Source organism: Aulostomus chinensis, chromosome 22 (genome assembly GCF_037954235.1).
Source record: "Aulostomus chinensis isolate RoL2024-O1b breed Wild chromosome 22, RoL_Achi_v1.0, whole genome shotgun sequence".
NCBI classification, from domain to species: domain Eukaryota; kingdom Metazoa; phylum Chordata; class Actinopteri; order Syngnathiformes; family Aulostomidae; genus Aulostomus; species Aulostomus chinensis.
Window position 1 is genome coordinate 8225513 of NC_141341.1, and position 25288 is coordinate 8250800.

The following is a 25288-nucleotide window of genomic DNA, read 5'->3' on the forward strand; positions in this document are numbered from 1 at the left end:
GCGTGAAAATCCCCACCCACCTCTTCTCAGTTGTATGTCAACATCGTAGTTATGTAAACTCTGGGGTTGCATAGATATAAAATGATGCATATCACAGACTTTTTCACCAACATCGACCCTCTACAAAGTCCTATCAGTATCGTAGTGGAGGACTTTAGGTCTTTTTCTGTGTGATGAAGAGTTGCTGAGTAATCTAGTATTGAAATGTCATCACAGTTTGTATTAGAACACAAAAGCAAACTCTTTGGTAAACAGTTTCTTCTCTAAACTTTTGAGAGGTTGTGTGTCAGTAAACTGAACCGGGAGTTGTGCTCTTGCTTTGTTCTTAATGCTACACATTCGAAAGTTGCACTGAACATTTATTGGCTCATTAGTCTGGGATTTATATGCATAGAAATACACCAGAATGCAGTAAATGAAGTCTTTAGAAGTAAAATCTTCCTGGTGGGAGACCCCCAGACCTCCACCGCCCGACTGCTGATCTATATTTCATGCTGCATTTCCTGGCCTTACTGAAACACTCACAGTCCTAACTACACAAACCCTTCCCACCACTGACCAAAGCTACAACCGCATCAGACAGGCGCGCGCCTCGACCACAACAGAGCTGCGGTATCTTTGGACTCCACCACTGCTGGTTTCACAACATCAGCACGCCCACAAACTAAGGGCGAGTGCAGAGCAACATGTTTCCTTGCTGGATAAGTCACAGATGCATGCAGACATATGTGTACTTACATGGTGTAAAACCTGACATACACCCTCATACCAAAAGCATGCACATGCACACACTGCATCATTCATTTTTAATACTTTTCTGCCAAGAAGCTGCGGATGCTTGGCTTGAATTCTTACCCTCTCTTTTAGTTTGAAATCCACATTCAAATCTGTTTCAGGTATTTCTAACCTAAAACAATCTATATTTGGATGTAATCTGTGATCAAAGTCTCCAATTCATATGAGACGCAATCACCTAACAAGTAAGAGATGAGAAGCATGACTTGTTTTTAGCACTTCACATTTAAATATTAACTACATTTTCACTTGTAGTTATTTTTTTTAAATAAGGAAAAGTAAATCAGTTTATGTATTCATATCCTTGTCACATCCTTTATATAATCTTAATGTTTTGGTTGAAAAAAAAGTTTTTTTTTTCCCTATTTGGTTGATGTGATAAATAACAGCATTATATCTTTAATATTAGATATCCGACACTGAAGTGTTGCCTGCATTTGATTCCTGAAATATTTAGAGGGTTGGGTAAGCTGCCTGTGGTGCTGTGCTGCTTTTACAGTGTACTACAGCAGTACTTTTTCCTATCCTTCACAACTACATGTTCCATTATTTGTTCTACGTGTACATTCATGTAAATGGTTGGGCACAAATAGTACGTAAAATAAAACTACTGAAGACATTTACATAAAGTTGGACCATGACATTAAAAGACATCATTTGTTTGTTTGTTTGTTTGTTGTTGTTTTTTGTAAGAGATGATATATAAATGTCACTGGAACAAACCCAGCTAGTCAACATAGATATTGTAATGAGCCCTGAGCCATTAGAGGAACCCCACAGCAGTTTCTCTTTCACACCTTTGGGGCTCTCAGATTGTAATGTGTGGATCCATCTTGTTTCCCTCTGTCACAAACATCTGTCACCAACACCACACCTTTTAAATGATGTATCGCCTCTATAGCCTGAAACTTATGAGGACAAACACCATCACCAGCTAAATTAAAATGATTCTTCTTACTACCGTAACACCTGATCCATGGTAAAGACTGAAGCTGCGCACATGCTCTTCCAATTTAGATTATACGTACTGTGTAAACACAGGTATTCAGCTTACAGATTTGGGGCAGCATGCTTGATGTTTATATGCTCAAACTGGCTCCTCGGAGGAAACCACCTCCAGCTGCAGGAAGTGTGCAATTCAAATGTGGTTAACGGGTGAATGAGCCAACAAGTTGAAGCAAGCAAGCTGCCACAAAACTGATGCAGCAGTGTTGCATCTTTCTTTCCTGTCATCGTGATTGGAGAGAGGGACCAACAGGGACACCAAGACACCGAGGGGGAGAGAGAGAGAAAGAGAGAGAGCGAGTGAGAGAGAGTCTCCTTCCTCTCTCACGTACCCCCCCCCCCCCCGTTGATTTGAGAGAGAAGAGAGAGGAGGTGACAGCCAACACAGGCTCACATCAGCCTTACCTCAAACCTTCCTGTGTTTGCACAGGAGAGAGGGTGAAAGGAGGCACGTGGAAAAAGCATTACACGCACGCACACACACACACGCACACACACACACACGCACACACACACACGCACACACACACAGACACACCACACAATCTTCTCCTAAAATCATACCCTATTAGCAACATCAGCTGTCACTGCAAATTACCCCTTCCTGCATACATGTGCATGCATTTGTGTTTGTGATGTGTGTGTGTGTGTGTTCTTATACTTGCTACATACTGAGGGCTAGAAAATGTATTTAACTGCAGAGTGAGGACATTTTCTGGAAAGTGAGGACATTTTAGCCAGTCCTCATATCTTCAAAGGGCCGTTTGAAGGTCAAGACTTGGTTTTGGGGTTGAAGTTAGAATGACGTTCTGGTTAGGTTTAGGGTAAGGGGCAAGGGAATGCATTATGCGTGTGTGTGTGCGTGTGTGTGTGTGTGTGTGTGTGTGTGTGTGTGTGTGTGTGTGTGTGTGTGCTTGAGTATGTATCTACAGTATGGGATTCAACCATGGACAACTTTGGATGCAGAACAACATGTTCGAAGTGACTCAGCTCCACATGCGGGGACATCAGAATCTATAGCTCTTATTTCACACATCTGCTTTTAAAACCTGCAACTCAACATTCTACCTTTGAGCCAAGAATGTTCCAGTCAGGTCTGTCAAAATGATAATTCAGTAGATGAAGTTGAATTAGCCTTAAAATAATTTGCTTTGTTGTTCCCAAAAAAATGTTAAATACAAAAAAATACAGCAAAAAAAAAAAAAAAAAGGCTGTTACCAGAATTATGAGAATATTAGTTTGGGAAATAAGTATATCTGCCACTGACCATGAGGATTCAGAGTGCAGGACTTCAGAAATACCGTAAACCAAAGAATGATTGTGCAGGACCATTTTATACTACGAACAATGATTCACCATTGCAGCCTCGCCAGCTTCTTATTTTGTTGTGAATCTGTGCCTTAGAGGTTCTAATGAATTATTTACCATCACATGTGGGTAAAGGATGGCTCCACCAGTGGTTCTTCTCACATACTAGTGGCTCTTCGTGGCTCAGTCTGTAGCCAGAATCACAGCCAAATGACACTGTGGAACCTATGGAGAAATCTTGTCCATAGCGAATACCATTAACAGGGATGCCAGGGTCCAGGCAGGAGTAGCTGTCCACTGTAACGCCTGAAAAGTGAACAAAGAAAGCCAAGATAGTATGTGTGTACAGGTATTTTTATGTTGCTGCATAATGAAAAACCTGCATCTCCACATATTGTGTCAGGCAGGGCAGTCAAGGTTATTTGGACAGGTAACAAATGACCTGTTCAACTTGTGAATAGATGTGTGGGGGGCTGCTAGTATGCAATGTGCCCTGACAGCACATACGCCCACTGGGAGAATAGTCAGAGACATTCAGTGGAGAAAAAAAAATTATTTCCAGAAATACAGTTTCATGGTTACCCTGCATAGCCAGGACAGGTTTTCTGATCTGGAGAAGAACAAGCATGGACCATGATATTAATGTAGACAAGGACTGAAATAGCTTCTCACTTACTTTCATATAATATTTTGAAGCCGGCATTTGATCGGCTGTTATCGGTGGTGAAAAGCAGGTAAAGAAAGTTGCTGCTGCTGAACAGGAACTGAGGCACCTGGGTACCATTAAAAGATCCGACCAGAGGTGACAGGAGGTTGGGTCCATCGTGGATCTCCAAGAAGTCATAACCCAGCTCCGTCTGGAATCTGGGAGATAATACTAAGATGATCAGTTTCACATTTCTCATGTCATCTCACTGTCATCAGTGACTTAGACTTGGAATAAAAGCCTTTATATTTAAATCTATAGTGCAGCACCACAGTTAATGATTGTTCCTTAGATTCAATCCCTTTCTTAACTAGCACACACAATGCTGGTGAAGCTAATCACAGTGGTAAATCTCTCTGCAGTTCACAATATATGGACTTTGTGTGTGCAGCACCATTCTCTCGCTGCGGGAGGATGCATTCACTTTCCAAATAAAAGTTTAGCCTTCTGCTAACTTGTGGATAAATAATTGAATACTATGGTTCCTCTACACCTTCAAAATAAATGCCTGTATATCTGATAATCAAACAAGTCATTTTGCAGTGGGTATGTGACCCTCAACACAGTTTATCGATCATAATAGGGCTGAACCAGAGACAACTGTGTAGCCTAATGGCAGCTACTCCTAATTAGCCTTCTGCTAATTGTATTTGGATAAATAATTTAACCCTACAGCTCTTCAGCACTTACCAAATAAATGTCCGAACATCTCATAGTCAAACGAGTCATTTCGCAGGGGTTGTGTGAAATTCAAAACAATTTATCCATTGTTTTACGGCTGAGAAGTAATGATGGAGCAGGCTAAACGGCAGTCATCTGGTTAGCCATCTGCTTAATCAAATTTGGATGAATGATTTCTAGACTTTCTAAATGCTACCAAACCCAATGGATTAAAGCGAAATATTGAAATGAATCATTTCATAGGGGTTTGATGACAAAACAATGTATCTACACTTTTACAGCTCCAGCAGGGACAACAGAGTAAGGTAAGGTGCTGCCTACGATATAAACATGTGTCCGTGGTGGTTTGCAATAACTGTCATTGCCAGAAAATGAAGAAAAAAGGTACTGTACTGTATAGCTTTAATATAATTAGGGCAACAACAATGATCTATGGTATTCATAAAAGAAGCAGTATCCATTCGTCAATAATTCCTTCTGAATCTCTTTGGTCACCAATTGGTCCTGAAAACCAGTGTCTGAGAGAGAAAAAATAATGTTTTTGTATGTTTTATATGTTTTATTTAATATGCTCCAGTTGGCTTTATGTGGATTTCTTTAATGGTTGTTGAGCCAATTACTAAATGTGCTTTATGAGGAAATAATATTGAAACTGAACTCAAAAAACAATTAAAGCAAGTACTGCCTCCATCACCTGCTCCATGCTCAGGGAATACATCATAAAAAAAGAAAATATTACCTTGACTCTCAAATCAATGTGCAACTCTCTGTATTAATTATTGCCTCCAACAGATTATTATATCCTTGTTGAATCCTCATAAATGTGGTTGATTGCATCAGCACATTCAGAGCTCGGAGAGTCCTTCTATTATGGACAATCAAATAATGAAGCCACCCACCTGTCAAATGTGATTTTGATGGAGCGTCCAGGTTCGGATTCAATCACCCACTCACAGCTGAGGGAATCCTTGTAGTAACCGGGCCACCCAGGAGACAAAATCACACCATTGGGGGCTGAATAGTGGCCTCCGCATGGAGCTGGAGGAGGAAGACAGAGGAAGGAAGTAGAGGACTCCAAAATAACAAAACAAAAAAGACGAGACATGTTTAAAGATCCCCAAAGTTAAGTCCAGGATAGAGTGACTTATAACCAAATTGAAAATGTGCTGTTGTCACACAGAAGCCAATATTTGATCAGCTATAATACAGACATATTTCATTTTTGAATGTATTTTTCCCTGCGTATTAGTGTTTTAGCTACTTGCAGAGACGCAACAACAGAATAAATCAATCGGCTTATTCAGGGATAGTACTTTCGTACAGTAGATTGCTCTATTTAAGAGGATCTCAATGGTTAAATGGGGACACACATATTGGAGTAGATCCAATATTAAGTGAGAAAGCTATAGCAGGCAACAGTAAAGTAGTCCCACTTCTTATGATGTGTGTCCGACAATATGATGGTAAAGATGCCTCCTGAGGCAGACGTGCGTTTAACATGAAACACAAGTCTTGTGCTAGGAGAAGTCTGGCTCTCCGGTCCTGTGGGACAAGAGTGGAGTTAAAATAAATGAATAGTTGGCCATAAACTTATTAAATATCCTGATGTTGATTACACTTTTCATAGTAGGGAATTGCTAATGTAGATTGAGGAACGGGGCTGCATACATCCCCCCGATGGCTGATGAGGCCTGAGCAGGATAGGCAAGTGATATAATGTCATTCTTCCTCTGTTTCCTTTTGTCCTACCAAGACTTGACTTGCATTTGCAGAGCTGACCTACATTTGTCCATGTCAGGCTGACAGCCTGCTGAATGTTTTGTGGAGTGTGCGAGGGCAGACCAGAGGTACCGTGGGAAATTGATAATGATATTTGAAATAGCTCAGTAAAAGTAGGGAGTAGTACAGTAGAGCGGTGGCAGCTACCACCGAATCCCTCCCCTGACTTTTAAATGTAATCCAAAATATATAAAAAGTTGTTTAAAGAGCAAAGCTCTGATGTCCGTGTGTAACTGCAGTAATACATGACACTTCCAATAAACCTCACCAGCTGCTGCTCGCCTCCCCTGCAGTGGGCACCGCTATCTCACCATTTCTCCTCGGCTCTACCAGATTTTTGCTGCAGCTTTTTTTGTCTCCCTCCACTATGTGTGTGTGTGCAGGCTTGCGTGGGCTACAGCAGAGCAGTGGGGATGTTTAGTTTAGTTACAGTAAACTCGTGTTCAAATCCGAGTGAACCCAAACTGTCACAGGTGCTTACGAGTGTCTCCAGATTGCCTGCAGCAACCAGCATAACCGCTGATTCTGCAGAAAAACACGACCAAAATCCAGATCAGCAATGCACAGTTTGCACTTTCACCACATTTTCAAACTGAAGTTCAGAGAAAAGGACTTTTGCTGTCTAATCAGCATTTCTAAAACCAGATACACCATTACAAACAATATTGATTATAAAAAAAAAACATTTTATGAAATGTGCTGGCAAAAAAGTTTGAAAATGAGACCATTGATTGAAAAATGCCCCCTTAATATATTTATATGAAGTGAACCACAATATTTAATGGCAGTATGGTAATTGTGTATATTTTTCCAATGTTATGATGTGAGCGAGTATAAGTGAACTGCTGCCATGTCTCTTGCCACCACTTAAATATTTTACTCCATCTGCCCCTAATATGCACTTCAGTTTAATTTTCAATGAAGCTGTCACATTGCATGTGACTTTTAAAATATACATATCTATTAAATATATCCAATTATATTTGAAATATTCATTTGTGTTGACAAATGTGTCCTTTCCCATGTAAAATTTACATTAAAGGGTTTTATAGATTCAAAGGCAACGTGTGTCTGTGGTTGCAGAGCATTTAATAGTTGAGGCTGACTGGACACCGCAGATTGTTTCCACCTCCTGAGCGCAACAACAATGAGGATTTAGCTCCCAGGTTAATGGTTCAATCAGCAAAAGAGTGTATATTTACCTTCACATTTAGGGATGGGCCCACTCCACATGACTTTCCCTCTTTCTAACTGGCAGGAGATGGTCTCAGTTCCTTGGGTTTTGATAAAACCGTCTTCACAGACCACAGAGATGGAGCTGCCAAGCTGGAAACTGTCTCCAAAGCGCCGGGCATTGATGGGAATGCCAGGGTCTGGGCACTCATTGTGGCCAAACGCTGGGGTAAAAGTTTACAAGGTGACACAGATAAAAGGGGGAAAGTTACTGGAGAATGAGTGTTGAAAGAGACAGACGAGGAACGTAATTCGAGGAAAACGAAACCTGTATTTTACAGGCGCTCGCAGGCTGCATTTCGCTCATCACTTTGATGAAATTTTTGATCATATAGATTTATAGCTGCCTGACGTATTTCAGTGTCCAGTCCTGGCCTGGAAAATGTCTCCTGTGATCTGTCTGTTCTGTATTCCTGCCACGTCTTTCATAATTTTGCTCATATGCTCATTTATCATGCTACAGTGTATTTGCACTGTGCCTGGAAAAGTTCGAGCAATGTGGTTTCTGATAAATTTGCCAGCTTGGGGACATGGTCTACTTCATCAGATAATAAGTTTGTCAAATCCAAGTTTGGTCCTGTTTGCCACTACACCAGCAATCTGGCATTATCAGGCCAGACATGGAAGAAAATTACAAGTGCAGTGACCCCGAAAAAAATCATAAAATGTTCAAAAATGAGACGTAGACATTTTGGGAAACGTGCCGTCAAACTCACATTGAGAAGAGAGGATAAACATCAGTTTCCGGCCGTGTTTGTCCTGTATGTATTCAGGCTAAATTTGTTCAAAGACTTGGAGGAGGACAAATCTTTCACCTCCATCAAAATGCAACAAATATGCTTTCTAAGATATTCAAAATGACTTTGTTTACAGTGCAGGTTATATCCTCTTGTCTGGCAAACAAGTCATCAATACATCTGAGAGGCGCCTGCATTTTGATCAATTACAAAAGCTGCAGCGGCTGACAACTTTACATGAACACACAGCTTCTAAAATGCTAAATATTCTAAAATCGTAACATCTCGGGTTCTATTTCGACAGAGGTTAAAGACTCAAGATGCGTTTTGTGTGTGTGTGTTAATGTTTTTTTAAAGGCAGCTGTTTGAATTTTTTGTGACGGAACGAGGATAACAGTAACTTTGTGTGCTAAGCAAAGCTAAATGCATCCTGGGTGTCTCTCTGTACTCAAGATGAACATCATAGCTTCTCACCTGAGTCGGGGTAAAGAAACCGTCACGTGAAAAGTTCCACAAAAATGTGCCTCACTTCCCCCTCCGTCCCATTCAACATATGCCTTACTCTTAACTGCTTTTACAACTCCCCTTGAATCAATCAATCAGCCTTATTCTAAATTCCATTTTCTTCTGGTGTTTAAAAACAGTATGAATCTACCAGGAAATATCAAAATATTCCAAATTTAAATGGAGTGAATGTGATTGTGAGATGACACGAAAAGAAAAGCAACTTGTTTTTTTTTTAGCTGTTTAGACATCAATCTTTTTTTGTTTTTCTGCTGCACTGCAACAAATAAAATGGAGAAATCCCTTTGATTGGATTAAAAAAAATGATTCAAGAAAAGATTAACATACTGCTATAAGTGATATTAAATCCTCTTCCTGACATGGAGTGATCAGCTTGGAACTCCAGCCTCAGCGTGTTCGTGTTGGACGTCAGATGAGACGGACTCTCCGCTCCAGAGAACCTCCCGATGACAACGGCGTCATTTGTCTCGCCATCTTTCACCGTTAGGGAATCGTAAGGCGCCTCAAGGTCAAAGTCGTTAAATGCCAAGTGAATTCTGGAGCCCGGTTCTGATTGAATGAGCCAGACACAGTTCATGTTGTTCCCATAGCCTTCTGGGTAATCAGGGGAGAGAACAGTTCCTGAGGGAGCTGTGAAGTTGGACATGCAGGGGACTGTTGGGAGGACGAGACAGAGACGGAGACGGAGAGACAGAAATATGAAAATGATGAGAGGAAGAAGGGGATGCACAGAGAAACTGTCTCTGTTAAATATTCATCTCCACATCATCATCGGTCATCATCTGCTCCAGGCCATCATAAACTCTGCACTGTCACCATGGTAACAGGTCCGATTGAACCTTATCAACATCACATAAGAGCACATGCCATGTTTTTATTTTTACTTCCTTCTTGTGCAAGCATAACCAAAGACTTAACAGTCGGTTGATTTAAATACTTACATATGCATATGGGGATGTTTGCCGACCACTGATTGTTGTCTTGGCAGGAGATTGTTTTCTCTCCAATCAGCTCAAAGCCAAACTGGCACTCAAACCTCAAGATTCCTCCGTTTAAAAAGCTGTCCCCCTCTCTTATCCCGTACAGAGGAGTCCCTGGGTCGCCACAGCTCTCCTTGTCTATTTCTGTAAAGATACAAAGTCCAAAAGTTGACATCGACCAACAGGTCTGGTGATTTTGAACATTCTTTACAAGAAGCCAGTCTGATGAAACGACATGAAATTAAAAGAGGCACTGAATCAGCTGCTGGTAACATGTATTCCCCATGTACACTGTAATCATTAACAACACAGTGAGCTCATCTGAGGCTCGGCAGGACCATAACCTCCGGCACACTGGAAGTGGGCTTAGTAATGGAAAAAAAGAACAAGCTGGTTCATCACAACTGAAAGCACTGATATCAAGGTGGCTTGTGTTTAGTCAGATGGTAACAACAGTTAGCTGGGAGACACACAAGTTGTCATAACCAGATACACACACACACACACACACACACACACACACACACACACACACACACACACGTGCGCGCACACACACTGGTTTAAAACTAACCAGAGATTGACAAGACAATCTTTGACTCATTATTCTCTATTCTTGTATTTAATAACGATAATTTGCTGATATTGACAGTTACTGGGGTTCAATCAGTGTCTGCTGCCAGAATCCAGGTTTGACTTTGTTTTAATGTCACCACGTGATGTTAAAAGTGGATAAATTAGCTTCAGACATCCCAGAATTGTGTGGTATCAAATCACAGCGTGCATTACTGAAGCATTTCTGTATGCCTGGTCACAGTTACGCTTCAAACTGAATGTTTCCCTCCTCTGACTTTTAAAAGTAAAAACGACGACTTTGTTCACCTTCGCTCTGACCATCAGGATATATTCTACTCATCAGAACACACAATACATGAGTATTGCTTGCAGCTGATACTGAGCCAGACATTTGCTTAACGGGCAAACATAAACTGAGCGCGCATAGAGCAGTAACACCTTCACCTACAGCTGTGAAGCTACAGTTATGGTTGCAGCACCTGTAATTTGTGTTGCACTTGTATTCTTAACGACATGGTAAAGACAACTTGCAGGGACACTTTGCCTCTTGAAAGTGTAAAAGAAAAAAAAAACATACCAAAAAAAAAAGTTTTAGCGAACATTTTTTTCTTCATAGTTAAGATATAACTGCGCCATCATTCTGGTTCCAACACTGCGTATGGCATTTCTGGATGTTTCCCCAGCCTTCCTCTCCTGTATTCCCCTGCTCTACTCTCCAATATTCAGTATTATTTACAGGAGTGGCCCATGACAGAAAACAAAAATGTGGGCTTTGGGTGTGTTTTGCCATTGTGTGTGTGTGTGTGTGTGTGTTTGTGTGTGTGCATGTTTGTTGTGATGTATTGCATTAATTTCCATCATGACACAGTCTTTATGAGACCCACAGACTCAACCAATCGCAACCTAACCTGTATAGTTGTGTGTGAACATACACACGCGTACAAATGCACGCAAACACCTATACATACACAGGCACACATGTGCCACGAGCAGCAGAATGGAGAACAAATTGCATTGGTGAAAAAAACAGGCTGATGTCGGAACATTCCCACACTGCTGCTACACACACACGCACACACACACACACACACACACACACACAAATGCATATGCACACTCATTCTCTTACACAAGCATACACATTTCTTCCAATCTAAAATACACACACACACACACATACAGACACACACATACACACACAAATAATCCCATTGTGTGTGTAACAACAAGACTGACAGTCTCACAAAGGGGATTAGACTCCTTCAATTGCAGGCATGTGTGTGTGTGTGTGAGTGTGTATACAGTATGTGTATACAGTATGTGTACAACTTCAATATTACGTTTGTGATTGCACATTGGGTCCCATTCCGTTCGGTTCCATCTACAGTGTTCTATCTTTCTCACTCTGCATCTTCCATGGGAATACACACGTATGCACACAAACAAACACACACAGATGAGAGCTACGTAAATGCATTAAAGATCCAAAGATCTAAGAGCGAAGGTAATAGATTTCAGGAGGATAATGAGATTGGAGGCAAAAACATATTGGCTATTTCTCTTTTGTGACCATTGTGGAATTGATTTTACAGCTGGGCCACTAATAGTGACTGAGCGCTGCATGTATAGTTGTGTGGTTACATGCAGAGTCTAATGTTGTTTTTCATGTACCATCTTTTGTACTGTCACCCATTTATTTTCTCATTATTCATTTATTTTTTTTGCCCGCAGAATCTTGCTAAATTATGGCTTGAATTGGGAGAGCGGTCAGAGAGAAGCTTTTTTTTTCATGTGGGCAAATGTGTACTGTAGATATAAATTGTGGAAAACTGCAGATTTATTTGACAACTCAAATAAGATATCCATCAAAATATCCACCTGTGGCTTGCAACCCAGTGTGTGGTAATAGAGGTTTGAAGTTTAGGATAATTAAGATGGGTTAACACGTTCAGTCACGACAATTCACTGATTGAAGGTCGTGAAATAAAAATGTATATTTCTCAATCAACACATCATCAATATTTTATGCACAAATGTTCTTTAAATAGGCGTCGTGGCTCAGAGGTAGAGTAGCTGTCTAGGAACGGAAGGGTCGCTGGTTCGATCCTCACTTCCTCTAGTGACCATGTCCAATTATCCATGACCAAGACACCGAACCCCTAATTGCTTCTGATGGCCCCGCAACGGACTGGCGGCCCGTCCAGGGTGAACCCCGCTTCTCACCCAATGTCAGCTGGGATAGGCTCCAACCAAACATCTTCTGCCATGAGACTCTGAGTTGTTTAAGTGGACAAGAGCAGGAGTCATGAGACGAAACCAGCAGAGAATCCTGGAAATGATCAACTCCCCTGCAAATTTACAACATTTGTGGCCTCTACTGTCATAGAATTTATGACTGGATGCAAAGAGAAGTTAACAACACCCAGAACTACAAAGTACGACCAGAGCTGGAAATCCTACGGAGATAATAGGATAAAGGCAATCCTAATGTTATATTAGCTTAGCAAGCTAAACACTACGTCATCGCAGTGGCCATACATTGTCTTGCGGGTTTTCATTTCACCGTCCTCCCTGCCAGAATCCATGTGAATGCAGCATCAAACTCAAAGAAGAAGAGGAATTCAGTGAAAAGCCTGTTATATACTCTGCAGCAGGTTTAGAGTGTGAAAAGTGAAATGAGAAATCCAGCCTGTCTAATTAGCGTGTGGTTGTCTGAATCTGTGACCGAAAGGGAGTGGCTCCAATTGACTTGTTCACAGTGTCGAGATATCAGCCAGGATGGTCTGGTGAATGAAAATGATCTCATTTATTACTCCCACAACACTGACATTTTTCTGCCTCTCTCAGTTTCTAAAGCGGGCCACTGAGGAGCTTTTGAAGATTGATTTTAGAGGAGATGCGAAGAAGAAAGACATCAATTTTTTTTTTGTTCTCATTAAAAACACACCATCTCTGCCTGCTCTTGTTACATAAAGTGTGCAAAATACATTTTATACATGATGGTGTAAGTCCCAAATATCTCCTCAAATTGGACTTTAGTATCACATCTAATAATTGGGCTGTTTTCTTTGATGTGGACATATAATAGAGCAGACGTACATTTCTCCTCTCTGCCTTCAGCTACAAGCCCAGACTGTGACTCATGACCTCCATAATCGTCTTGTGATTCAAACATCATCAGTGACTTTCAGGATGTTCCTGTCCACAAAGATTCCTGCAATCATCTTTGTACAGAAAGCACAGGTGACAGAAAAGGACACCCACGTCTCAGAGGGTATTTTTGGGTCATTTGTCGCCACCGTGAAGAAACACAGCTAGGAAATCAAAAAGTTAATTAACATTACGTCAGACTGTTTCTTTCAAAAACATCCAAACAAGAAAATAAAAACCTGTCAATGCCATACATAAAGACAGGTTAAAGACACATTTCCCAAAGTACTCTTCTGATTATAGCAGGAACGAAAGCGTCTATGAGCTCTACACCATCTGCAGCTACTTCCTGATGAGCATCTTAAGAGACTTCATGACGGAAAGTATAGAAAAGTAGTTCAGTCAATTCCTGTTTCATCTATTTTTCTGTTTCAGGAAATCTGTTCTCCTGTCAAACGATCACTCATAATAAGCCTGTGCCACGTGCAATTTGATATGTATGGAATTTCTGATTAAGTCTTAATGAGAGAGAAAAAAAATCTATTTTTTTGCAATAAATTTCAATTGAATGAAGTATAGATATAGTATTTCAAGATCAGTTACACTGGTGGCTACAGGAGGACTGAATATTACATGATACATATTACACGAGTCAATAATTCATGACTAGAAAATGAAATACTGTTTACAGCCCCGTGATTAAGTAAGCCCAGCCCTTCATGGGTTACCTCAGAGGCACACACACACTCATGCACACGTGCGCGTGTACACACACACTCTCACACACACACACTCTCACACACACACACACACACACACACACACACACACACACACACACACACACACACACACACACCTGTCCAGCTTCTCCTCACCACCCCGATACTGAGGTTATTGACTGTAAAAATGAACTACATTTCTGGTTATGCTGTGAATGAATATTTCATGAATTCATATTTCATGGTGTTTCAGTCGCTCTGAATGAAATGCTTTTAAGTGTGGTGTGATTAAGAGAGTCTTGCTCGGTACCTTGACTACAGTGCTGCAGCAGCATTGGGGATCCTGTGGGGCCCTGCGAGACCCAAAACTAATCTTGTGGGCGAAAGAAATATTCATACAAATGCAACTGGTCAGCATCATTACCCTCACCACAGGATTAAATTTTTATATATGAAAATATGAAAGGTTGCACTTAATGAGCTTAACGATGCTTATAAAAGTTTTGTTGCCCAGTAAATATTGTGTTTGGCACCAAATAATATTCGGTTCCAGTTCAATTTATTCTTTTATTTGTATTCTCTCTATCTCTCGCTCTAATTTTAGACCAGTCTCGGCATCATAAACATCGCGTCCATCCAACAGGACGTTAACGGCTCTGTGAGGTGTGAAAAATCTCACACCATGAAAACAATTTAATGGAATAAATATGTAAATAACTTTATCTATTTGGAATTTTCCTATTTAAAGTGACATGAACAATTTTCTAACAACAAGAAGTTTGACAAGAAGTCAACTTTTGTTTTAGCTCTTTTCTCTTGTGCTATTATCAATATCCAAGTTACTGGTATTTGTTTTCTATAACGGCACTGAAATGTTTCATGAATAGTCAGCGAAAGTTATGGTCAACCAGAAACTGCCAAAACAAAGAAGAGAAACTAATATATGAAGGACTACTGCTGTCAAACTTCAAATAACAGGTAAAGATGTGCAAATAATAGTGACATAGTTTTGGTTAATAAATGGAGAAATCTACACGATAGAAATCAAAGATAATTGTAGCTTCCAAAGAAGTTAGAAGTTCCACCAGAAACACAAACATGCTATGAAGATAAATGCAAACTCTACATTAGTCCACCTGGAAGTCTCAAGTACTCAAAGTGTGCCAAACGGATTTCTAAACTCCTGGAAGAAAATGTATGACTGGCTTCTATCACGATATGGCACACGATGCAGTCTTCAGTAAGGACATTTGACCCCAATATCTTCAGGTATAACACTGTGCACTGTAGAAAAATCAATAAACAACGAAATTGAATCACTTTGCATCACTAAAGCAGGCAGTTCATGTCTGGAAAAGCATTTGAAAGCTCTACTGCATCATCTAAAAAACTTTAAAGTACCAGTGAAACTTCTCTCCAGACTGATGGATTTGATAAGAGATTGGGTTCTTGCCATTCTGGAAGCATCAAGTGTTTTGATTGAAAATTTACAGACTTTCCTCTTGATTATATTAAAACTAAGTGATACTCCACCCAGAAAAAAAGTGTTCTTACAGCAGCCAATCACTGGATGACCATATATTCAAACTGCAGTACAATAAATAAAGGCAAAGCCGACACATGAAAGTCATCCTATATCATCATCAGTGTTACTGGAGACGGTCTGTAGCTAAATATAATTTGATGCTTACACTACAGAAAAAAGTAAACTTTGTTTTCCCTCTCAGTTAGTGCAACCAAAGTTCAGATATGTCGTGTTTTCTTAGATTCTTCCATTAATGTCCAGTTCTAGCCTGCACTGAGAGCTACTAGCTAGCCTCTCGACCATGAAAGCAGCATAAGCTAGAAGTCTCTCAACACTGGGGGTCAACTGGGCAGTAAAAATCCACCTTGACATCTTTTTCCCCTTCAATAAAACACATTACATATTAGAAACCGTAAAAAGCAGATGAAAAAAAATCTAAAATAAAATCTTAAAAGAGCTGACATTATATGACTTGGTGATAGGATACTGAGGAAGAGAAGAGAAGAGAAGAGAAGAGAAGAGAAGAGAAGAGAAGAGAAGAGAAGTCTGCTTTGAGTGAACTTTCAATAATAAGAAACATGATTAGATGTAAGAAATTTGCTACATTTTCACATTTCACCACACAAGGTTTGACCCAGTCTTGTTATGAACAGCCTTGTCTCTCTCCTCTACTTTCCTCCACAACTGCATGTCTACCTTCATCAACTGAAGCAGCTATCTCTCTCTCTGTCTGTCTGTCTGTCTTGTCCGTCTCTCTCTCTCTCTCTCTTTCTCTCCAGCTACACTGAACAGGCAACTATTCTGCTGCTGCTGCTGCTGCTGCTGCCGCTAACTGTGCAGGAGCATAGTGAAGAAGGTCTGCTTGACAAATTCAGATTCAGTCTGTACATGAGGTGTAGATGATGTGATCACTCATTAGCCTGATGGTTTTCAAAATTATTATATTAATGATATTTATGATTCCCTGATAAACAACACATTATTCAAGAATAGCTACATCCATAATTGTATTGCTTTCAGTAATAATAGGATGTTAAACTCGACATCCAAACCCAGTCATATTGCAGCTGTAGTTGTTAAATAAATGCTGCGGTTCAGAGCTAACTGCAGATCTCCAAAAAGCTGCACCAACCATGTCTGACCTGGGATGAGGACACAAGCGTCACTTGACTCTCTGACAAATGAATGTGGCTGTGAGACAAACTTTTATCCTTCACACGGAATTACATCTAACATACGAGGAGGCTGAGGAGTCTTTAGAGCCAGCAGTAAATTAAGGACCAACTGCTGCTTCAAAAAAACAACATATGAAAAGATAATAAGGCCCACATAGGCGATGTCGGTTACCTGGCAATCGTTAGTACGAGACCGATGATGAAAGGCTGCAATGTTGTTGCCGTGACAATAGCTGCACTCTTGATGCGCGATGGGAGGTCAGTCAAATGCTTCTGCAGCAGATTATTATTGCGATAATGACCAAAGAAGATGAAAACAACTGTCACATACATGTAACTCTTTTTGTTCTTTTTACAACTGGCTGTGAAGCAGACACCTAATGTTTGTGCTGCATCTGTATCCTCCCTGCACAGCGTTATGTAACACAGGCCGAGGGGAAAGTACTGGAGGGACGCTCTTATAAAAGCCAGAGCTCAAGGGAATGAGTCATTGCCAGAAACAGTTTCATAAAGTCACCATTCAGATGTATTTCAATAAAAATGACATATTTAATTTGTGTGTTTTATATCATCAAGGACCACTGAGCAGAAAATACCAGTAATTACACATGGTTCCATATCTTACTGGCATATTTATCCAGTCTATGAATGTACACATTATAAACATACTTTGTAATACGATATATTTTACAGTGCTTAGAGTTTTCATGAAATCAATTCTGAAAACATTTACGCACAGAATTTTTCAGAGCTATCTTAATTGAATATGACCACCATCTTTCTATAGCGTCGATTTAATGGCTCTGTGGCTGTTTGCAATTCCCACACTGATATCATATGCCTACCTCAGCACCAGGGATTCATGGGAAAGCTGTGCATGCATGTAGTCAAGCACAGTTTTGCCTCATTACTAACAACCTCCAAGTTTACTCCTGCAAATAAAATAAAATATGGCTGCACCAACTGCAGCCTAAACCATGTAGGCTACCTAACAAAAAAGTCAAGGGTCATTTTTAGTATTGTTTGTCATCAGATCAGTTTACGTTTTTTTAAAGGCATAATGAAACAAGAAAGAGCAGCGAGTGTTAGCATTGTTTGGAAAACTACTTGTACCGCATGACAACAGATTGCAATTGGAATTATTGGCTGGAAACAAAATAGATTCGTTTTGGCCTCCCTGTCAACAGAAACAGCTGCTCTTCTGTTGTTGTTGTTGTTGTTGTTGTTGTTGTTTTATTCTGACAAAGTAGCTACTAGAGGAGAGATTGTAGTAGAATGAGACCGTAGCATGTAGCAGCCACTGTCACTAAATCAACCAGAAACCTTCACTTCAATAAGTGTCAACCTTAGTGTTCTGGTTGCACTTAACACACATCCTGATGGTTGTGAAGGTGTGGGTACACACAAAAAAAAACCCAAAACATCAGCCTGCTTTTCACCAAACAGGGTGGCGGAGCAAAGCAGGTGCCAAGGACAATTTCATTAGAGTTTGGGGCAGATAAGTTATGAACATGAAATTACATATTTGTTTTTTGTTTCTTTATATTTGAATGTACTTGTCTGAATGGCTTGATCCCATCCGTCTCAAATTTGGTGCAAAAACCCTCAAGAATTTGATGATGGGTTGCTGTGAAAACCATCTTTTATGTGTAGCCGATGTTGCCGTAGGAGAGCAGCCGACGTTGATAATTCGCCAGGTGATTGTTGAAACTAGACCCCAAACTTCATAGGTTTGATGAGCCTGGGGCCTGAGGACATCTACTATCTAGTTCAAAGGTATTCCGCCACCAAATGGTTACAAGACATAAACCAGGTGTGAGAAAAACTTTTGATTAAAATAAGAAGCTCTCATATTTACGGGGAAACATATTCATCAGTTCAGACGAAACACAATCTTTCAGTGGGATGTGATTCATTCGTGCGGCTGGACTTCTTGCTCTCTCCGTGTTACAAAGGTATTCGCTGCTCTGTCTCCAATTTGTTTCAATGTATCAAAGGCGTGTCTTGACAAAATGAAGGGGGCGTGTCAGAGGCCATTCTCACCATCCTTCAAGCAACCTCTGGGGGTTCTCAAATCCTGAGACTTTGGTAGGTGGAGAGCTATTGATTCGTTCGGCGAGATTAAACTTTTCTGTTTACTTACAGAACAAGTCACAGAGAATCCTTACTTTTACACAATCTCTAGAATTTTCAGCCACCGCAGACTCGATATTGAACTGTCACAGTATGAATTTGAAGAGGGGTACCACACAGATAATGTCAAATCTTGCGATGGAGGTATTCATCACTGAGGAGACTGAAAAACAAACTGCTTACTATCCCTGAGAGCATGGACAGCCAGCCCACACCCAGTAGCTGCACCTGAGAATCAGAGCTCCTGTGTCTCCGCAGACACACAGCACACCCCACAGAGTTCCTGACAGCTCCATGATGTACATGTGTGCCTGCCTAACACATCCCTCATAAAAAAAAGTGTTTTTTTTCCTGTGCAGCAGGTGAGTGAGTAAAATGAGCGTCTGCGCCCATTTTAAAAGACTGGAATCAGATGGTACTTGTAAAGTGGACCAGGTTTTCTCTGTGTGGAGTGTTGAATCCTGCATCAATCACAGCTGCTGCATTTAAATTATAAAAAGCCATGGCAGTGGCCCATATATCACACTGTGGCGGCTCTTAAAATCTCAAGTGTGGTGATGAAATACTGCTGAAGGCCAGCAGAGATCTTGCAAACAATTTACAGAGAGTTTACAACTATATCACTGATTACAAATAAAAACAGGAGAGGTAACAGTCAGAAGTAATAGCCACACACCAGTTACGTATTTGACTCAGAGTTAATCATATTTATAGGCTTTGTACAGAAGAGTTTATTTTAAAGCCTTATGAATCCCATTACACGACCGAAATGGGTTTCTCTTCAGTCTGCTTTGTGTTTTATGAAGAAAGTCGTTTGTTTTGAATGACATCACACAGTCAGACTTTTAATATTTAATATTTATTCCAGAGACAATAGAGGAGAGTAATGTGTTGTGATATAAATGGCGCTGGCCGACACTGCAATACACAAAATGTGCGATGCACGCTTACCCCTAAAATCTAACCTCAACAATCGCTTTGAGTGCCTCTCTAAGGTCTCAACTGATGAAGAATACGGTGCTGGAGAAATGTTATTATCTGCTGTAATTTTATCCAGTGTAGAAATATATTATGAGCTAAAAGATAAACATAAAAATGTGGAAACTATTCATTGAAAAACTAAGTGAGATATGGTCTAACCCTAAAAACTTCCTCTGCAATCATTTCAAACCACCAAGAAGAAATTACCAAGTTGATATGCATTTAATATAGTTTTTAATTTCACAGGGAATGAAATTAAATGACTGAGATGATATTTTTGATCACAATTTATAGATAACATTTAAGGTGAATTGTATAAGCACAAGGTTTCTGTATGTGTGATGACAATCAGTCATTAACAGTCGACTGTAAATCTTGGCTGATGTCTCTGTGTGAGCTGAGAACTTATGATGCATTCATTTATTCAGTGTTGACAGAAACTCACTGAAACTTTAATGTAAACAATGTCAATAATGTTTGCTGTGTTACCTTGAATCTGCAGCTGTGGCGTGCAATGGTTAGAAAGAGACTGCGCAGTCCAGTGTGTGTGTGTGTGTGTGTGTGTGTGTGTGTGTGTGTGTGTGTGTGTGTGTGTGTGTGTGATTTGTATGCTTTGCAACAGGCAGTGGAGTCAAAGTGTTGCTAGGTTGGTGACCTTGGCTTTAATAATAGATGAATGGTGACAAGAAAAAGAGAGAGACAGATGGAGTGAGACAGAGAGGAGCAGAGAGAGAGAGGGACAGAGAGAGACAGAGAGAGGCCAAGAGCGAGAGAGGCAGGGAGAGAGAGGGAGAGAGAGAACAAGGGCTGGCGGTCATTTGATAGACGACAGAAGAGAACAGGGTCTGAAACAAGAAACAGAGAGCAGAGAGACATGACAGAGGTGGACGAGAGATCAACTGACAGAGGATTTAAATTGTGATTTTAGAAAGAAGGGAATGAGAGGATGAGGGATAGAAAGGACGAATAAGGAAAAACAAGACGGAGAAAGAGAGAGAGGTGAGAGTGAAAGAGGAGAGAGAGCACGAAAGAAAGGAGAGTCAAAGAGGTGAATGACTTGATGGTAGAGCTTCATTGGCTCACTGATGGAGGACCTGTCACACACACACACACACACACACACACACACACACACACACACACACACACACACACACACACACAGTGTTTGTCACAGTGAGCCAGTTACTGATAATATTTATTTCATAGTCAAGGTCTATAGGATGTGGCTTTAAAGATACGCGCGCGCACACACACACACACACACACACACACACACACACACACACACACACACACACACACACACACACACACACACACACACACTCAGTCAGTCAGACAAATGCAAACACACAGAGACAGCACTTTTTTCTTTCTCATAAACACACACAGCCACCCACTAATACCACAGGCGCCCACCTTTATAGTAAATCTTGTGGGTGATGGAGCCAGCAGTCAGACACAAACACATTTATCATGCACTGACTATTGAAAGGATTTTCAAGGTATGTGGTGTTTGAGTGAGGATTTATACTTCCAGGTGAATGTAATCAACATTCTTTATCTCTGTTGTGAAAAAATGTATATACATATAGGAAAGACATTATTTCAAGATGATAGAAAACAGGAAATGTAAGACTTTTTGTGATAATTTGACTGATAAATCATGAAGGGCCCAGTTAAAATGTAAGAGGAAGGCAGGGTTTCCCAGAGTGAAGGTACCGAGACAGGGATCGGGGTTCATAAGATGATTTCGACATATTAAAAAGTTAGCATAAAAGTAGCTGTTGAATTTTAAATATATTTAACATCGGATGTGTTTGAATTGGCTTATTAGTATGCGTGCATGCCTTTCAATGAATAGAATCATCTCATGATGAATATTCACAGCATAAAATCCAGCATAAGAATCATTTCATAAGGGAATGTGAACAATAACGACACAGATTTTGCTGTTCCATGCATCGCACCGGATTCAGCCTCAGCTGATTTTCCTTGATAGTCACTTGGCAGGATACAAAGAAGACACGTAGAAGACAACAAGGAATATGAAGTGATGCAGAATAAGAAGCACACATGTGAGGCGTTGTAGTGGATTATTTTGGCTCCAGGATCAGACTGAATCAAATATTAATGGTTACATACATGTTTCATCTTGAGCCATTCTTTGAAGCTGCTTGGGGAACTCTTCATGTTTGCAGCATGTAGGGATTTTACTGCACGCATGAAAAGGTTACAACCGCTAAGAAGCAGCCTCTCTTATCTTTAGAGTGTACTGAAGTGAGCAGGGAAGGTTAGCGCTGCTTGTGAATGGAAGAGTTTTCATTTGTAAACAGGACAGAGTTGATTTGTCTTTCACAGGTTGTACAGGTCACTTGTGTAAATTACCGCTGATAGCAACACAAATGCTCAGGCCCTCCAGATTTCTAGGTGATGGCATGGGCGCCGATTCCTTGGGTGCTTTGGGGTCCGAGATTGCCGAGCACCGATGTGTGCAAGGCAGCCCACACTTGTCATTGATTTGCTAATGACCAGTCCCCTGCCACCTATGCCAAAAAGGCTGGACGTCAATTTGCATAAACTACAATCGTGATTGATTTAGGCAACAAAAAGGACAAATTTGTGAAAAAATCCCCAAAATATCCGATGACCCAAAACCATCTTTCAGTGAGAACTCTGTGTCAACGACACACCCCACGATTTAGTTTTTCCCTTTACCTTCGTCTGAGCCTTTTGTGTTAGGTTACATTGACATTAACTCCTTATATGCATCACCAATGTGTGGAGTGGGTGTGTTTGTGAAAGAGAGAGCGTGTGTGTGTGTGTGTGTGTGTGTGTGTGTGTGGGCGGACGCGCTTGTAGGAAAGAGCACACGTGTGTGTTCTTTGCGACTGCTGCTGTTAATTGATCTAATGTGTATGTTGCTGTGACACGAATGTGCGCGCATGTTAAAACAGCAACAAGTCATGCAAGCACGGTGAGCACCTACCAGCAGGAACAGAAATCGGGGCTCCTGGGTGATGGTGAAGTGCAACAAATGGAAGAGGATCCTCGTTCCACACACACAATGCAATCATCCTCCTCTTTCATTACTAACCTTTATAGTTGATCTTAAACCCAATAGACCCGACGCTCTCGTCAGACTGTAGGTGAAGCCACATCTGGTGGGTCATGCTGACGATCAGGTCGGGAACGAAGCTACCTGATAGGCTGGAAAACCAACAAACACACAAAAGAAATCTCATTACTGTTAGAAGATGTTAAGAAAATGGGCAATTTTCATCATTGCGAGCATGGCCATAATCAAATTCTCAAGAGATGCTTTGAGTGTGAACAAATTGCTGGATCAAACAGCTGGAAAAGAATGTTTTGGTTTGCTTTGCTTTGCTTTTCTTGCCTCAGGAAAGCTAATTGCTCGGAGGACATTCATACAAATTCCACTTCTTTTCAGATGAAGCAAGCACATTTTAGATATGGAAGTTGAAGGGATCATCTGGAAAGCGAATTCCAATCGTCAGCCTTGTGAAGACTCCGCATCTGTTCTCTTATTGCATGAGCATTTTAACATTTTTCAAGAATAGCTAATATGTTTTTAAGGGCTCATAATAAAGACAGCTGAGACTAATTTGTGGTGAAGAGGATGGAGAGTTTGAGGCTGTTTTGTCTGCTGAAAGCTTCAGTCAAGCTGAACACCTGCTGGTCCATCATTTAGACTTCAAGTGGATCTTTGTTGGGAGGCATTTTAGGGAGGAAATTTAATGCTTTGCTCACGAGGGCGGCTGGTCATAGTAAAAAATAAAAAAGAAGAAGTGTACCCTCCGTTTTGTCACATCACTGCATGAAAATGCAAGCATGCAGTTCTAAAAGTTATTACTTTAATATCTCAAATCATTAGATTGGGAAGAAAATGTTTTGTCACTGTAATCTGCCAGGTTTGACAACACAACCTGCTTCATATGCAGAACAGGAGATTATTCCGAGCATATTTGCGTTTGCCTTTATCAGCGGGTAAGTAGCAGACTGCGCAGGTGGTAAAGCGTGACAACAGGATTTTCAAGCATGGTAGCAGCCTTGAGTATGTCTCTGCAACTAAATACCCATTTGAATTGGTTAGATATTGTGCGTTTCCTGTACAATAAAGGTGGGGTCACCTTTGTTAGCCCACCTGCATACCAGCTTCCACCTGTGACCCTCTAATTCCTGTCACACGTGACTCAAGCGTACTCGAGTACTTGAGACCACAGATCCTGGTACATTTGGCTGATCCATGCAAATTATTGAATGAACTGGACTTTAGAGTCTAATGTAGTTGAATCTGGGACTTGGTCCTTGATTGGAAAGCCATCTGATCTAATTTGAACGCCCTCCAGCCAAAAGAGCCATTTAAACTGGCATAAAAACAATAATGTTCAGTGTGGTTAAAGGTGGAATGTCAGTGAAGCAGCTGACATTCTGATTTATAGGTGAATATGGATGATTCTAGAAGTGTCAGTCGTCCGGAGCTGCTTTGTACAGCATAAAAAGACTCTGTCAGTTCATTAAATCCCTGCAGACACTGAAACGCACCCCCCACCTCCCCTTTAACAGGTGCCAGGGCAGTGAAATGACACACCATGAATAGGTCCACAGTCTCTTTTACAAAAAATAAAGGGTATAATACTTACACCTGTAGGATAGTTGTGGGATCTCCCACCTCTCCTCCGTCTCCTATGGTCAGCGTGTCGTAGGCTATCTCCAGGTCAAACTCCTCAAAGTTGATCTGGATCACCTACAAAGTAATACACACATCCATCAAGTCACAACAAGCAGTCTGCAACTCAAAGCAAATAAAGCTTAAACCTCAAAATATCACCAGCACATTCTCTCAAAAAGACCTCAATTAGTTTTTTTATATTATGACCTCTCTCACAAACTGTCACATTTTTAAGTCCTCATGTATGTATACATATATTTTTCTGAAATGTATGTACATGTATATATATATAATTTTCTAGAAAAATCTGCAACCAAATTGGATTCATTAGAATACATCTATTTTCTCTCAAGGAAATCCATGTATATTTTGCACAACATGCACAAGTCCTTCAGATAGTAAATTGTACAGTTGTAAGTCTATCAGCCTCTCAAATCAGATCAGATTTTAAGTTCCTGTGCCAATTCTATTTTCTACACGTTTAGAATAAATGGATTCAAACAAGCAACTGTTTATATGTATATAATTATTTCTATATTTGAATTAAATCCATATTCTTAATTGTTCTCCATGAACCTCAG

General features: G+C 40.5%; 1 protein-coding gene across 4 annotated transcripts in view; it reads right to left on the reverse strand.

Moving 5' to 3' along the window:
• The window catches only part of LOC147240602 (CUB and sushi domain-containing protein 3-like), a 350230-nt gene that overhangs the window by 84608 nt on the left and 240334 nt on the right, over positions 1–25288 (reverse strand). For all 4 annotated transcript variants that reach the window (XM_086194222.1, XM_086194221.1, XM_086194218.1 and 1 more), the window contains exons 12-19: positions 24679–24782; positions 23112–23224; positions 9711–9893; positions 9097–9423; positions 7477–7671; positions 5395–5533; positions 3785–3972; positions 3226–3414 (exon numbers count right to left, since the gene is read on the reverse strand). In XM_086194222.1, the coding sequence (XP_086050348.1) occupies positions 3226–3414; positions 3785–3972; positions 5395–5533; positions 7477–7671; positions 9097–9423; positions 9711–9893; positions 23112–23224; positions 24679–24782 (1438 nt within the window). The remainder of the gene's footprint in view (positions 1–3225; positions 3415–3784; positions 3973–5394; positions 5534–7476; positions 7672–9096; positions 9424–9710; positions 9894–23111; positions 23225–24678; positions 24783–25288) is intronic.